Source organism: Maylandia zebra, linkage group LG4, assembly GCF_041146795.1.
Source record: "Maylandia zebra isolate NMK-2024a linkage group LG4, Mzebra_GT3a, whole genome shotgun sequence".
NCBI classification, from domain to species: domain Eukaryota; kingdom Metazoa; phylum Chordata; class Actinopteri; order Cichliformes; family Cichlidae; genus Maylandia; species Maylandia zebra.
In genome coordinates this window covers 31,639,477-31,656,333 of record NC_135170.1, presented here as the reverse complement: position 1 = coordinate 31,656,333, position 16,857 = coordinate 31,639,477, and the positions used below count along the sequence as shown (strand labels likewise).

Here is a 16,857-nt window from a genome sequence, read left to right as displayed (position 1 = left end):
TTTCATTGTTGTGGCACTAATCTGCATCCCTAACACATTTACATTGTTTGCACTAACATTTTAATTATTAAACAATAAGACTGTTGGATAAATAATTTGTTTAAGCTCTTTGTTTACACCTTATCCTTATTCATTTAATTCAGTTTTGGCAATGTTCCTTTTCACCATGATGGAATAGGTTTGAAAAGACTGAAAAAGAAAGAGGAAATAAATACATAAAGCTCTTTTTACAAAACAGACCAGTTTGCATTTGCATTAATGCATCCAGAAAGGACGGGGGTAAAATACAAATAGAAATTCTATATAACTAAGTCTGTAAGCATGAATATCCTCAGACACGCTCCCTTTTCTACAGCACGATTCTAAAGTATTTCAGTGTAAGGATTAAGTAAAAAAAATATTGCTTATATATCTTGCTGTTGCTCGTTTTATTAATGGCTGCATGTTTTTATGTAGTACTACGTATTTGATCCTGCTAAGCAGCTCCTGTCATCATAACTTCCATGGGAAAATCCCAGATTTGACATCAGCATCATCACTTTGTCACGGCTTAAAAAAAGAAAGCAGCGCTGTGCACATTCAGGGTAAGAGCTGCATCAGTTGCTGAGCATATAGAATGCCTGTCAAACTGTAATATCGCAAATGGACAAACCAAAAATAAAGTCAGAGTGGCCTCTGTGCCTTTCTGCAGACGGATGGAGGTGGACAGAAGGAGGGGAGGAGAGGCAGTGTCCAGTGGTCCAACAAGTATATATGTCCTGAATGTCCTTATTAGTCCACGTGGGACTGCAAACCTGCAACATGGTCCCTCAGCTATCAAGTTTACTTAATTCCAAGACTCCCGGGTCTATTTTTGATCTCCTGTAAGGTGATACGCTGCCCCGCCATTCTGTCTCCTTCACTTTTGCCATCACTTCATCCTTGGCCATCCTCTCTCTCTCTTTCTCTCTATTTCACATACACACACACACCCTCTCGCTCTCTCTCTTTTTATTCCCATCCAAACTTGAAGCTGCGGCTAAAGTTAGATTGGCTGGTGGATGAGTATATAAGCCCCCGGGAATAAACGTATAACGCGGCTTCACACACGGTGTCTTCCCTTTCTTGATCACCCAAACCTCAGCTCTCAAGATGGTGAGTACCAGGCTTCCCACATCTCTGCACAGTGATGGTGGAAATATCTACAGGAGAGTTTGAACCAACCCCATGGATTACAAATTTATTTTTTTTGGTCTAATTTTGAAATAGAAATTCCAGAATAGAAGTGTGGATTTTGGAGAACTGGATTTTTGATGATGCAGCTGTAAAGAGGCTTGGATTCTAATGAATTGTTGCTATTAGTTGATACAAGTTTTTAGATACATTGCAAGCCAAATTGATTAGTTCGGTAAAGCTAAATTGAGGAAAAAGTATCAAGTTTATAAAATTTCACACAAGCATAACTTGTGTTAAAATCCTGTTTTTTTTAACAAGCCTGAGTGATGACCTGAACTTGAACCTGAAGTGTAATCTGGATGAGCATTGATTTCCAATCAGACAAGTTTAGAGATGCTATGCAAAATTGATTATTTTTATGATTTTAGTATAATTTATAAATCTTATATAGCTTAGAAAGGTTAATATTATTAAACATCCTATTGACATAGATTGATAAAAGTAAGGGTTACCGAATCTTGTTCCGCACTCATCAGCATCCCATATTCATTTGAAGATGATGTGCTTGTCTCTGTCCTCCAGGCACCAAAGAAGGCCAAGAGGAGGCAGGCAGCAGGAGACAGCGGCTCCTCCAATGTGTTCTCCATGTTTGAGCAGAGCCAGATTCAGGAGTACAAAGAGGTGAGGTCGTCTTCATCCCTACTCCATAAGCATCCCTGATGGCTGAACGCCCTGGAAGCGTTTGACAGTTTCCGATTAGTTGTCAAAGATATTTAAATAGCCTCAGAATCTGAATCTGTGCAGAATTTGAGTTTGGTTTAGCAACTCTAAGGATCTGTTTTCACAGCGGTTGCTTTTTTGCATGCTTCCACTTCTCCCCTGACAGTTTAATAATCATAGGAATGTCGTTAGGAGCAGCGCTGAAATTTCGACACCATCTGAACCTCTGACTCCCCCCGTCCTAGCTACTGTCAGCTGTCACAGCTGGGTAAAGTCTGGGATGCCAAAGAGATTAAACTAACCCCTGTTATGATGCAGAAAAGAAAAACAAAGGGGTTAGACTCACTTTTGGGCATGACATATTTTTAAAGGTTTATTTTTCAGATGCCACTGAACATATTGTACTATTCTTAGTTAGCGTATTGTCTGTCTTGTCTTAATGTTGGTTTAAAATGGAGCACTGTAACAAAAAATAATTTCCCCCAGGGATCAATAAAGTATTCTGATTCTGATGATTCTGATTCTGATTTGATAAGATTAGAAAGAAAAGACAAAGAGCAAAAGGAAAAAGTGTAAAAAATAAAGATTAAAGGTTGTGTGTCAGAGTTCATTAAGGTCAGGGAGACTTGATTTGAGAAGAGCACGCCGACACGACTCTAGATAACGATGGTGTCCGGGTTTTCAGTGTGTTGCCAAGTGATGTGAGCTCCAAATAGACCATATTTATCCCCTGATAAGTGATACAGGCTTCTTAAGTGCCACACAGGGAACACATGTAATAATGATTAGGATGATCTTAGCACATTGCATAGATGGAAAGCTAGCAGGCAGCAGGATGTATTTGTAACTATCAGTACAAATGTGTGTGTGTGAGAGAGAGAGTAAGGAAAAGGAGAGCAAGGGGAGAAGGTGGAAAGAAAGGTCAGTGAGTGAAGTTCAAGTCCAAGTCCAAGGGGTTATCTTAAGTTTCATGGTTGTAAGATGCAGAGCAGATCAGATAGCTGTACTCTAATGATACTTTCCCAAATTAACATGTAAGAAAAGACTGGGGTGGGGGGATTAAACACCCCCTCCTGCCACCAAAAGCCCACTAAGGTTCTTTCTTACACAGTATCGTCTATCGTCATTTGTGTGTCAAAGATTCTTACCAGCTGCCACTTTAATGAACAAACTATTGACAGAGGAGTTCGTAAATGCCTAAAGAGGTCTGATCCCGCCCAACCACACAGACCGCATCAGCCCCAAGTGTTTCCTTCCAATACTAAACCCAAGCGTTTCTTTCCAGGCTTTCACAATCATTGACCAGAACAGAGATGGTATCATCAGCAAAGATGACCTGAGGGACGTGCTGGCCTCAATGGGTGAGTCCAAATGGAAGCAATTCACACCCCAGAAAGCATGTGCGAATTCACTTCACGCTCTCTCTCATCTTTATTTTAATTTCTGTGCTCTTCAGGCCAGCTGAACGTGAAGAATGAGGAGCTGGAGGCCATGATCAAAGAGGCCAGCGGCCCAATCAACTTCACCGTCTTCCTCACCATGTTCGGAGAGAAGCTGAAGGGTGGGAATCCCATTTTCACCAAATGACTTACATTACACTGGCGCTAAAGTTCCCTGATTTCCTTTTAAGTGCTTTCAGATAAAGGGGTGCCAACACATGATGCACAGTTATGTGCTAATGCTAGCATATTTTCCCGCTAACACTGTGTAACCGACCCCCTGTCCTCACCAGGTGCTGATCCCGAAGACGTTATTCTTAGCGCCTTTAAAGTCCTGGACCCCGAGGCTTCTGGAAGCATCAAGAAGGAATTGTGAGGACTTTTAAAACAATCTCTTTTATCCTCTATGTTGATCCAAGTGGAAAGAATTCAGATTAAAATCTTTTTTTTTTTAACCTATTCCAGCCTTCAGGAGCTCTTGACCACTCAGTGCGACAGGTTCACCCCCGAGGAGGTAAAATCAGTAATTCCACATTTTGGCACAATGGCCCTTTGATGTTGTTACTGTATACTGTTACTCAGCCTATCTTTAAGAAATAAAATTAATTAACATTAAAGAAATTATTTAATAATTTAACAGAAGTAAGTTAAAAAGTTCTATTTTTTTTAATCTAGATTTCTTTGGATATTTGGGATGGGTCTTCCCTTTACTGACAAAAATGTACACCCAAGTCTATTTATAGACGATTTTTGTAGTCTTTAAAACAAATCCTTTCTGTTCCTTTAAACATATAATTTATTATTGTTCTTCAGTGAGAGATTATTTTACTGATGGACCAAATATTTAATTATGGACCATGCTACTTTCTCAATGTGGTGAATTTCCAACTTTGCTTTTCTCCCTCAGATTAAGAACATGTGGGCCGCCTTCCCCCCTGATGTTGCTGGCAACGTAGACTACAAGAACATCTGCTATGTCATCACACACGGAGAGGAGAAGGAGGAGTAAAGAAAAAGCTAGAAGACAAGAAAGACAACAATCCCTTTGCTATTCTGCCTTCCCTGTCCTTTTCTTTCCTCCTTTCTTCCCACTCACCTTCTGTGTAAGCCCAGGTGCACAGCCGCTCATGTTTAAACCAAAGACTTGTCACACTGACACATGAGATGACTGATGCCCGAGGGATGTCTATGTTTGCTTATGGGGAATAAGGATGATTATTAATAATAAAAATGATCCTGTAACATCATTTCCAACTTTTCTTTCCGTGCAAACAGCTTCTGTCGTCTCACCTCTTCGTCTCTGTGTGGCCGGTCACTAGCTTCAAAGGTGCTTTAGCGTGAATGAATCGCGTCCCCTCTGCTTCCCTCGGTATCTGAGAGGAACACATTATTTGGAGGGACACACCAAGCATGAGGACTTCATTCCAAATTTTGAAGATGTCCTTCTGAGTAGAGGAGGTGGGGACAGAGAATTTGCAGGTTAGATTAGGAAAAAGTTACCTCATTAAAGTGATGGAAACTTAATTTATTTGAAAAGTTTAAAAAAAAAAAAAAGAAAGAAAAGGTTGAAGGAGAGGAGAGAAAGGGCCGAAAGAAAACATTCAATTCTTCGATTCCTTTCCCTCCCCTCCTTCTAGCAACTAACAAATCACCTTTTTTTTTCCATAAGCTGACTTGAATCCAGTGACTGGACTCTTCCTCACCTTTCCTGTAATGAATAAAAGGGAAAAAAACTGAATAAAATCTCTTTTCTTTTGTACAATAGTGTGTCTGTTCAGTGGCTTTGTGGGGCAGGGTTTGAGCAGCAAAAGTCACCCATCTGGTAACATCTGGTGGAGCTTCGTCTTGCCAAATATGGCTGAAACAATTATAAATAAAAACAGACGAGGACGACTCTTAATTTCAAAATTGAATGCTGGTTATTTAAATCCAGCCTAGATTTTTAATCTTTCCAAACATGTAAGCCACACACCAAAAAAGAAAAACATTACCCAAGTGATTTAATATATTATGGTTTATTACTCATCACAAATGTCATTATCATCATTAATTATAAATACAACAGTTGCAGATCTGAAGGAATGAATTCAATTAGCTATGATTTTATTTCACTTTCGCCAGAGAAGAGAGTGACATGTAAACTTAAAGACACTAAAGACGTAACGGCATAGGAAAGAAAAAAAAAAAAACCCACACAGCTGAGACATTTTCCTTTTTTGAAATGTTTGCATCAGTTGAGTTATTCCCAATGAAATGTACTTAAGAATTACAGCTTCAGGGTCAATGGAGAAATGCACAAAGGACTTGATACAAATAGGCTTTGTCACTATTGCAGAGCAGAGCAAAGAGCAGCTAGTGTCAGATTCATTTGATCATCACGTCACCTCCAGCTCCCTGAACAAAGACAAACGACACCATCATCCAGATGTGAGCTGCGAGGACATATTGCTCATAAATACCATAATCCGCGGGCCTGAAAGTGTTAAAGGAAAGGAAAAAAAAAACAAAAAACAAAAAAAAACATGTGGTGAAGCACAAAATCCTTTCCCCCACCCCCTGACGGCACCACTCAGATCAGCACGAGGTAAAATCAGTGCTGCTGTCACCACATAGACACACGCCAACAGTCATGATGAAGCAAAGTTTGCATAGATGTGTTCAGATTATCCACACTAAACACTACACTTAATCTGTGCCTATAATGCGCTGCCGTCGAAACAGAAGAGGGAAAGAGAGTGTGTGTGTGATATTCATATTCATATATAAATGACAGCCCTGTGAAGACCTGAAACAAGTGGGAAAACGATGAATATGGAGGACATGTTGGCTACAAGTACACGAAAGTCCCTCTAATCATCAACTACCAAACAGTACAGCTAAAGAGCATCAATGTTTGTTTTTCTTGCCATCAAATGGTTTACACTAACTACCTGGCACTATTCATCATATACTGACAGGGTTCAGCGCCACTTAATGTATGCATAAATATGTTACAGTACAGAACATTGAGTGTAAATACATTAGGGAGTTAGTCCATAAGTCATTATGAATGTTACAACACAACTTGGTGAGACAGAAGTACTTAAGATGTTCAATTAAAAACCACTTTTTAGTATATGACACAGTACAAAGACCTTCAGTTCCTAAATATTCTGCCAAAGTCAATCGTTCTAAAGGTTGTTCTCTCAATCTAAGGCTCATTTTCCCCCCCACACTCAAGTCTGTTAATACTGCACTTCAGTAAACTGGAGACTCGTGAACCTAAGCTGACCAAACCAACAGTGAAAGTAAACCAAAAGACATGCATTGAGTTTGCTGAAGCTGAAGACTTAATGTGCAAAAAGAAAACAAAAAAGAAAACAAGAAATGAAATAAAAATAAAAGACTTTGAACAGTTCCTCTGCAACTACGCTGTGTAGTCAGCCTCTATTCCAGTCAACCAGGTGTCTCTCACTTAGATAGAAAAATACTCAGATCCAAAATAATAATAATAATTCATAATATACTATATTTGATTAAATTAACCACTTTTTACATAAATACATCAGAGCCCAAAAGGTCAAAGATCAGAGGTTAATGCTACATTGGCACACCTGGCACCTCCAGTCAAGTGGCTTCCTATAGGTCCACAAGGCTGAAACCAGCCTGCTGAGACGCTTGTTCTCCATGTCACCGCACTAAAGGAGTGGTCACCTTCAGTGGTGCTTTGTGACAAAATGACAAGTGCAAAAAAACCCAAAACAAACAAACAAAAAAACAAGAAAAATTCTTCATTCTCTTACGATAATTGAAATCACATTCTAATGAGTTAAGGACCCCATACCTGTGCACACTATTTTGTTCAATGAAACTGAAATAATACTAAACTCACAGAAGGATATTTGGTCTGCAGGAGTTGTGCACAGATACTGCTTGCATGTTAGCACACAAGCAATTTACTGATAATGTTGTACCTCCTTTTTTTAACCTTTGAAAAAAACAACAAAAAAAACCCCCTAAAACCTGAAATAAAAACATTACCTGCTTATCCAAAACACACACAAAAAAAAAAAAAAGAGTGACCCATTAAAACACTGCCGTCACTAACAGACTACAAGGTATGGTTTTTCCTCTACTTCCCCCTCTTTTGTTTTTGTTGTTTTTTTTAATCTAATCTAGTAAAAGTTTGAAAACACAGAAGGGGTTCAATGGTAGTTTGACTTAAAACAAAAAAGGGAGGCCACACAAAGCACATTGACACATTTCACTACACTACTAAGGCACAGACAACATTAAACGTGACAATAAATACATCCTCAACAATACTACTAGCATTTCTGTCTTCAGTGCCTGCGTTTGAGACTTTAAATGATTTATTTCCGTTTTCTCCCCTCCCCCAAATAACCCTTTTCATCAGATGAGACGCGACGGGGCATTTGGAGTGTTAACACGATCCTATGTATCGTAGGTAGACCTTTTATTTACATTTTCTATGGCACCGTAACAACTTCTGCAAGCGTTTGAGATGATTTTCCCCTCACACCACTGCCATCCGTTTAATTAAAATAATTAAAAAAAGAAGAGGAAAAAAAAAGAATTTAAAAAACTAAAACAGAAAGTGACTGCAATCCTTTATATATATATAATAATTAAAAAAAAGTTTCACAGTCCATGCTCCAGTTGGGGAAAAAAAGAAAGAAAAAAAGGAAATTTTGTCCCATCTCACAAGAGGCAAAAAGTGCTGTTGAAACCATGATCCAGTTTTCTCCAACATAGTCCTTACACTACTTTAAATCCTTGAAATGATGCATTATATAGGAAGCCATCCCATTTTTATATTAGTCACTGTTTTTGGGGATCTTTTGTTCCCCTGACCTCTTTTTTGTGTTGTTTTGTTTGTTCAGCCTCCCTTTTTTTGTTATCCTGGAATGACGAGGTGGAAAATTAGGCCGACTCTTTCGCTGCTGCAGCTCCATTTTTGTCCTCTGCATCCCCTCCTCCTCCTCCTTTGTCTTTTTTCTTGCCCCCTTTCTTCTTCTCTTTTTCTAGCTTCTCTTTCTCTTTTTTGAGCCTCTCTTTTTCAGCCTTTTCTTTTTCCTTTTTTTCCTTCTGTTTTTTCTTCTCGTCTTCTTTCTCCTTCTTCTTGTCCTCTTTGCTTTTCTTCTTCTTCTTTCCTTCTTCCTCCACACTTGCGGCATCGGCTGATGGAGGTGCAGTTTCTTTTTTTGAATCTGGTAATGGGGGCAGAGGGGTGTTGTTTGCAGTAGGAGACGGGATAGTGGGAGTAATTTGCTCCGAGACGATCTTAGGAGAGGGGGCCAGAGTAGTGGGGGGTTGTGGTGTGCTTTGCATTGGGGCCGAAGAAGCAGGCTCGCCCTGTGCTGATGTGCTCTCTGAGGCTGGAGCAGGACCATGAGATGAACTAGCCACCTTTGATACTAAGGGGCTCTGCGGTGCTGCCTTATGACCTGCCCCTGGGGGCATAGGTGGTTTCTGGCCGGGCCCTCGGTTCGAGCTCGATGTTACTGCGGGTGGTGACGGAGGTGGAAAGCCCTCAAATCCTGACGGCCCTGAGAAGGAGCCCTTCTTGGCGTGGGAGTGGAAAGGAGCCTTAGATTTGCGGAAGCCAGGGAGTGACAGCAAACTGGAAGAGGCCCTGAGGGGTCCTGGTGGTGGGATCGAGCTTCCTAGGAAAGAGAAGCTTCCACCAGAGCTGATGGAAGCAGCTCTGCGTTTGTACTCAAAGATAGCTCTTGTACCGTGAAGGCGGCGTCCCGGCTGGTGCATAAGTTCCCCTCTGGACTCCCTCCACTTCCTCACCTGAATGTTGCACTCTCTCTCTATGAGTGCCTCAGTCACTGGGAGAGCGACGATCTGGACAACAAAACATCAGACAAAGTAGAGACAGACAGAGGAAGTGAGGATAACAAGATGAGCCACAACAGGATAAAATGACTAATAACTCGTGTCTCTGAGTAAAAACAGAAACAAGCTTTATGTACACGGCCTCCATAAGCACTGACCTCCTGTACCAATATGTCCTCTCTGATAGTGTCGGGTGAGATGTTTCTTAGACGCTCCATGGTCTCATACATGCCCTGAAGTTCCCGAAGTTTATCCACAGAACCAAGCATCTGTTTCAGCAGCACCAGGCCGACACGGAAGACTATCTTCACTCCTACACACAGACACTTAAGTTAGGTTTCTTTCAATCTAGAAAAACTAGATCTAGAAAAAAAAAGCAGTTCTCAAAGTTCTGTTAAAGGGGATAATTATGCATTTTCTTATTTTCACAAGTCATAAACACCGATACAGTTGAGGACACAGACATTTTCTATTCTTGGTTGCGTACGATGTAAATGAGGGCTGATATTCCTAATATGGTCATCTCAGGCACACCGCTCTGGCTGCGACCACAGAAGAGGGCGGGGCATCTGTGGTTGCAGCCACACCGCCACGTTTCGAGCATTTTTGAATAGAGCAGCTTTAAAGGGAGGAGAAAGGGGAGCTACAATAGCTTGAAGAGGATGAACACTATGACTGCAAAAGCCCCAGCGCCAGATAAACGTGGGTTACTTTGAATGGTGGATCATGAAAAACTACTACAGCAGAATCCAATAGCGAAAATACAGAGATGGAAAAAACACCCTTTTTCTCTTTTTCCACAGGATTAAAATAAAAATTATTTAACAAAAAAACAAAACAGTAAAATGCTGCATTCTTACAGCTCCTGCATTTAATCAAATCAGGTTGCTGGTCGTAAAGTACCTGCTATTTACATTTTAAATTTAATTTGATGCATTTGGGTTTTATTTTTTTGCCGTTTTATTTTATTCTATTGTTCTTAACTTATTTAATATTTTAAAGCGCTTTATAAATAAAATCGGATTGGATATTTAAGGTCAGACTGTTTCATGCACATTTGCAAGTAATTTCTAAACAGAGGTACATGGATCAAATTCACTAAACAGACAAAAGCGCTGCCAACTGGCTATGAAACCTGTAGATATTAACGGTACCTTCACAGAAGAACATGTCCCATACACGCAGGACACAGGACCATGGTAAAGTGCGTGAGAAGATACACATGAACCACTCCGTCATGTAGAGAATGGGATCAATCTTGAACTTCTTAAGATGACGATACGCCATTGGACACGTGCGACGCAGCACAGAGAAAAAGATTTCGCCATCAAGTTGAATCGCTTCCTAAAGGAAAAAAATAAATAAAACAAAATTATTAAAACTGAGATAACTGTGTAACAGACTAGCAATACATATTTATTCACTCACCAGCCCTGCACTGTAGTAGCCAGGAAGATATTTCTCACATATTTGGACGAGGCACCAAAACGCTTGCTGTGAAAGAGAAAGAAAAGTTAAAGGTTTGCACAGCAAACAATAAATTGTAGATTGAAAAACAAATATATTCTGACTTATTATAGTGTGGGAGAGGACTATGTGGACACTACACTACAAGTAGATTGCAAAATACTAAGAAACAATATAAAAAGTAGAACTTCTCATCAGTGTTGTAACCACAATTGAGTATAATCCGAGTGCGTTTAAAGCAGATATGTGCATTATTATGCCCTCTGCTGCTACATGTGTTTGCTAAGCAAGTGTGTTTAATATTAAAGCATTAACCACTAAAACAAAGAGCAAAACTCGACTGAACAACATCAATCATTTCCTGAATACATCTTTTTATGTCAAACAAACAAACAAACAAACAAAAATCAGCTTGCCCAGCTTTAAATAGATGTTGGTTTCATAAGAAAGCATTATCTGAAAAAGAATCTACAAGTCTAATTGTGACAAAGAGATAAAGGTGCAGTTTGCTATGAGGTACTGACGTGAGAAAACAAGCCTTACATAACACAGTTCACGCTCACCTGTTTATTTAAAGAAATGAGCAAACTTAGATTTCACACTGCGACAGTAACATTTAAGCAGGCGTGGTCACAATACTGTAAAAACATCAGCCCACGCTGTTTCCATCGCAGACAGAAGTGAGGTCACAGAAAGAAATGATGTCACCTTGTAATATGCGTTAGGGGCGGTGCAATAAGCATTTTAGGCTTCTTCGGTCTCCTATTTTTAATTAAGAAGACTTTCCAGTGAAATAGCAACCAAATAAAGTCACGTTTCAGATGCGTTTTGTTTTCTCGCTCTGCCTACTCTCTTTTGTCACGCGCCCTCTCTTTATTAACGTGTCAGCAGAGGAGGGATAAATAGAAAGACCAAGGCTAAAACAAAACATCCCTGATTTCTAAGAAAGTCTGACCACACACATAGCTAAAGGTTGTAAGATTAACTCATCATCCAATGCGTCAATTCATCCAGTTTCCTTTTTTTCTCTTATGTGAAAACAAACGCTGCACACCGGATTTAAAACACTGCTTCAAATGATACATGTTTAGATATGGAGGACAAAAGTAAACTGGACGGTATTTAACGTACCTGCATTTATTTTAGTTCTTTTGTAGTAAAAACAGACTTTCACCACAAGTCATTGTTCATATATTTATGAGACTTTCTCAAGAAATCACGCTTCTGAAGTCATCATTGTGAAACTAACACTCAAAACCTAATGAGAAACAGTACCCTAACCATTCCACCCCTCACCTCTGCAGGCATGTGCATGAGCAGTACTGCAGCCACCGGCGCTTGGGCCTGGCAGTAACCCTCATCGGGCCGGTAGATGGTGTAGGCCTTGAGGATTCGGTATAGATCCTGTTGCCTGCAAGAACAAGCATGACAATTATTCAGTGGCTTACGAGGGGAACTTGGGTGTTACCTCCAGTTCATGAGCTATTCAAAAAAAAAAATTACATAAATAATAATAAATAATTTCTTTCAATAAACTTGAAAGAAAATGAAAGAATATTAATTATTCTATACAAGGATTACTTCAAACATCTTTTTAAAGTACACATTTGTTTTGTTCATTGGCTTTGTTTTGTCACGTTACCCTTTTTTTTCCATTTCATCTTTGAATGTCTGATATCACTATTACTGCTATCTTTGATTCTGCCTTTAATCGAATCCAATTTGTTTTATTGTGGAAGCCAATTTTCCCTAAAAAACAATAACAAAAGTTTTTGATAAAGCCTCAAAAAAAAAATAAAAAAATAAAAAATTATGTTTTATTGCTGATTGCAGACCCACAGCCAGCAGCTTTTATTAGTCCTTTTTCAATGAGCTATTGTGATTCTGTGTTTTATTCAGGATATTATTATATGGCACAGCCTTAATGTTTACCGACAGATATAGTAACATCCTACTGTGACCCTGCCCTGATACGCAGCTACAAAGATCAAATCATTTCCAAGTAGTGCAGAGTGCATGGTGTTCCTTTTTTAATCAATCCTGCATGCCATGGTTCCTCTGGTATAAAATAGACTGTGTTTGTGTTTATTGTTTTACCCATGGCCACCGCGAGCAGCAAACATCTCATGAAAGGGGAACTGCCTGTGGAGATCCTTCTCTATAATGTCCAACCATTTAGCCTCTCCCTGCTCTCTCTCCAGCTCCTGTAGCGAAAGAGAAAACAAACAAACAAACAAAAAAGTTATCAATAAATTCTCTGGAAATTATTTTTTAGCCATAAAAGTGGATTATACAGGACGTTTAATTATTAACTAAAAATAAAAAAGCTGGCAAAGAAATTCTTTCATAGATAAGAGGAACAATAAGTTAGTAAATGGCTGGACACCGCCTAGTCAAGGCCAGACCCTCTCAGAGGGGCAGGGCATCAACAGGCAGGATTACTGGTCCTGATAAGAGGCTTATTGCTCACTAGGCCTGCGCCTGCGCCCCTTTAGCACTCCTGGAGCTGCAAGTGGCCTTCTCAGCCCCACTACAAGCCACTTAGTCAATACTAAAGATATCTCCCAAAATGTTTTCAAACCAGCTGCAATTGTCTTAAATTGAAAGAGAATTAAGTTGAATAACAGAGATCAAATAATTTGTATTTATTCCACTTTCTACATTGAATAAATGAAAACTAGTTCATTAGTGCTAAAAATGACATGACAACTGTGATACCTCAAATTTCCCAGGGTTGTCTCTTAGAAGCTCCTCACTGTTGGACAGCAGCTGCCAGGCTCTTGCTCTGAGAGAGGATGGAATCCCCTTCCTACAGCGCAGCTTCACCTGTAAGGCAGACATTTAGGCCATCGGCTCTGACATAATGTTTACCCATCATTAATTCATACTATATGTTCTTTTGGGGGGGGTGGGGGGGGGGGGTTCTGTGTGTGTGATTCTAGTTTTTACTGGCAGCAGTGACGTTATAAATAATGATTTTCAACTTGAATGTTTCATTAATAAAGATCAGATGTGCGACTTGATTGTTCTGTTATTTAATTTTTTAGCAGTTCTGTTCTCACTTTTACCATCACATACTGAAAGGCTGCTGTGTGTGTACCTTCTGGAAGCGATGTTTGACCCACTTATCCCAGTGGCAGAACATGTCAATCCATTTCATCTCCCGCTGTCGTGCAACTTCAATTCGAACTTCCTTTTCACTGCAATAGTGAGTAATATAAAATGACTTTATGCTGACAGAATGAGGAAGTTCTTTGTTCTTTTGATACCACTAAAAACTACACTTTGAGCACTTGAATCTAACGACACGAATGGCTTGCCTCAATTTGCAGAACATTTTGCTAACTCACAGAAAATCACGAACAATGGCAGGAATTGACTGGCACTGACACCCAGGGCAAATCAATAAGACTTTAATTATTCAACAGAGGAAGAGCAATTAGCTTGCCAGAAAAGTAAAAGCAAATCTGACAAAAAAAAAAGGGGAGGAAGAGAGCAGATGGGTGCGATGGGAAATACAACACAGACAGAGTCAGTACATAATGAGTCACAAAAGCGCTCTCAGCACTATCTGAGTCAGACCAAGGGGAGATAAAGGACAGACAGATATGTTTAGAGTAGCATAGAAGAAGAGGAAGGCAGGAAAGGGAGGCTGGGATGGATCTCTGTGAGTCAGATGGTGTAAAGTGGCCATAGGAAAACAGTCAAGCAAGAGTTACACTTTTCTGAGTAAACCAATTCTGTGGTCATGATTTAATAGTGTCTCATATTACAAATAGTGATCCACCTGCAGTGAAGCTAAGCATGAAAAAGCAGATTTTTGCTATGCTTTGTTTAAAATATTAATATTACACAGCGGCACAGCACATGCTTTTGTACAGTAGCTGGGAGTGTGTGTGACTGGTTAATGTGTACTTACCCCCCTTCACTGTACTGATTCCCACCTAGGAAGCCATACTTGTCAGTGCGTCTGACAGTTAGGCCATTAATCTCTGAATCTGACCCCACGGAGCTGCCATCTTCTCCCAGTCCAGACAGAGACTCCAAAGTTCCAGACATCAGACTGGCTGACTCAAGGTAACTGAGGGTGTCTGGTGCCGGCCGGGGTTTGGGTAGAGCGAAGGACAACGGTGGCTCTTGGATCAGGGGGAGTGGTGGGCTGTGGGGTTCAGCTCTGGTAGGAGTAGCAGGCAGTTCTCCCATCCTGGCTTCATTGGGAGTACCAGGCTTTGGGTACAAAGGTGGAGGCTCGTTTGGAGCATTTTGTGCTTCTTGGAGCGGCTGAGGTTTTTCTCCTTCAGCTGCTGCTGCTGATGATGATGATAAGACTGGAGGAGCAGGTGCGGGATTGGGACCTGCAGTCGTCTGGGGTTGTCCCACTTTAAGTTGAGCTTCTTCTACAACAGGATTTGGGTTACAGGTGACTTGCAGGTTAGGGTATAGGTTAGGACCAGGATTTAGATCAGGAGAGGGGGACGCCTGTGCCACTTCGCTTGGAGCTGGTGGCTTTCCTGCTGATTCTTCATTCCCTGGAGCAGGCTCCTGTACCGATGATAGAAGGGAAGCCTCAGCTGTGAGGTCGGGAGGATTTGAGGATCGGCGGGGAATCAAGGGGGACCCCCCTGCCAGTACTGCAGAAGTTTTTCCACTCAAAGCTTTGTCATTAAAAAGGGAAGACTTGGGTATGGACACCTCCCTGGGAGACTCTGTAGCAGTGCTGTTAGGTGGAGGAAGCCCTGGTGATGACGGAGGGATAGATGGAGCTGCATGAGGATCACCCAAAGCAGGTGGGGATGGGGATAAGGTGGAAAGCTCAGCCATGGTTCCACTCTCTCCTTTAGAAAAAGAAAAGAAAGACAAGCAGTTGAATTTTAATTGTAATAATATTAAACTCACAGCTACACAAATAATGCTTCTACAGAGGGATAAAGACACAAATCTTAACAGCAACGGGTCAATAATAAAATAAAACATGGGTGTGAAAGTGTATGAAAACAGACTTCTAACAATTCCTTTGCAACTCTTCTTAAAACAGAAGCAGTTTAAGAATGAGTCAAAATTTTTAATTAATATTATTTTTAAACTAATATAATACATTCACTATAAAAAGATTCACAGCCCATCCCAGATTTCCCTCATAACATCAAGTGTGCTATCAACATAAACCTAACACCAATAGATACACGAAGCTACATTTCCTCTTTTGCCACGAAAGCCTATATTGTACAGTGAAGTGATAGTGGTGTGTCTACATAATTCAGGAACTTCTTATTTGTAGTCACACAAAGGCTCACGGCAAAAAACACACAAAAATGAAAACTCTTAACAAATACATCAGAAATGTACTTAATCGATGATTAAGCCAGTGTCCCAGAAAATGCAATTTCCTCATTACATGCACGAGTGCACTGGTACTCAACAAAGCGGACGGACAACCATGGTGATCCAGCTTTTTTGCTGATGGAGCAGGTTCATGTTTGTGGTGGCTTCTCCAGACAGCTATGTGTTACGAGCTAGCAGCTAATAACACCACCACAATAGTCACAGTCACTGTGTTGTTATGTCCTCTCAAGAGGCCTTGCTACAAGCGACTCGACTTCCCGATTCAGCGCGCTAAGGCAACATTTTACGAGCAGCTAATAGTTAACACCCACCCTGCCTCCCTGCCAGGCCCCAGCTGAGCAACGTCCACAGGCCTTGTCCACCCCGCCGCTGCCCCCCTATCAACTATAACTTCAACTCCACTCTTCAACTCACCCACACCGGCGTGTCACTGTGATCGGTCCGCCTGGATAGCCAGCCAGGGGGTTCCTGTCGTCTCGTCCCCCCGCCACAGCTCCGGTTCCGTAACCTTATCCAATTAATGAGAACACGAAAAGGCGACACAGGGGCAGGAACCGCTGAACGGGGAGATGAGCTGGGAGAACAAACGTCCCGCAATCCGTGAGCTAGCTAGCTAAGTTAACAGCTAGCTAAGTTAGCTTATTTAACTATTAGCATTAGCCCCGATAGTGTTCTGTTTCTGTTAGCCGTGCTAGCTAGCGGGATGCCTCGGTACCGCGGTTACACATGCGCACTTGTTCGACGCATTCTCACCAAAGTCAAGCGAGTCTGTAAGTGATAATTTTCATTTTGTAATAGGCCGACTTTCTGTGATCAGATGTCCAGGCACAGCCGCAGGGGCTCGGCAGACACGAACAGCCTGTATTTCCTACTGACAGCTACGCGCGCG

The 16,857-nt window shown here is 40.9% G+C and overlaps 2 protein-coding genes across 2 annotated transcripts; one reads left to right on the top strand and one right to left on the bottom strand.

Annotated features, from left to right (window-relative positions):
- Nucleotides 1–979: 979 nt before the first annotated feature.
- mylpfa (myosin light chain, phosphorylatable, fast skeletal muscle a) lies at nt 980–5,076 on the top strand. Its single transcript, XM_004552448.4, has 7 exons — nt 980–1,134; nt 1,738–1,836; nt 3,161–3,236; nt 3,332–3,436; nt 3,608–3,686; nt 3,780–3,828; nt 4,222–5,076. Exons 1-7 carry the CDS (start codon nt 1,132–1,134, stop codon nt 4,321–4,323), a joined length of 513 nt encoding a protein of 170 aa, XP_004552505.2. The 5' UTR covers nt 980–1,131; the 3' UTR covers nt 4,324–5,076.
- A 237-nt stretch (nt 5,077–5,313) lies between these two features.
- Nucleotides 5,314–16,857, bottom strand: tbc1d10b (TBC1 domain family, member 10b). The gene is made up of 10 exons (XM_004552447.2): nt 16,383–16,857; nt 14,545–15,460; nt 13,726–13,825; nt 13,344–13,451; nt 12,723–12,829; nt 11,922–12,036; nt 10,587–10,652; nt 10,313–10,502; nt 9,317–9,471; nt 5,314–9,167 (listed from the first exon to the last, which is right to left on the bottom strand). The coding sequence occupies exons 2-10, from the start codon at nt 15,444–15,446 to the stop codon at nt 8,238–8,240; spliced, it is 2,673 nt and encodes an 890-aa protein (XP_004552504.2). The 5' UTR covers nt 15,447–15,460; nt 16,383–16,857; the 3' UTR covers nt 5,314–8,237.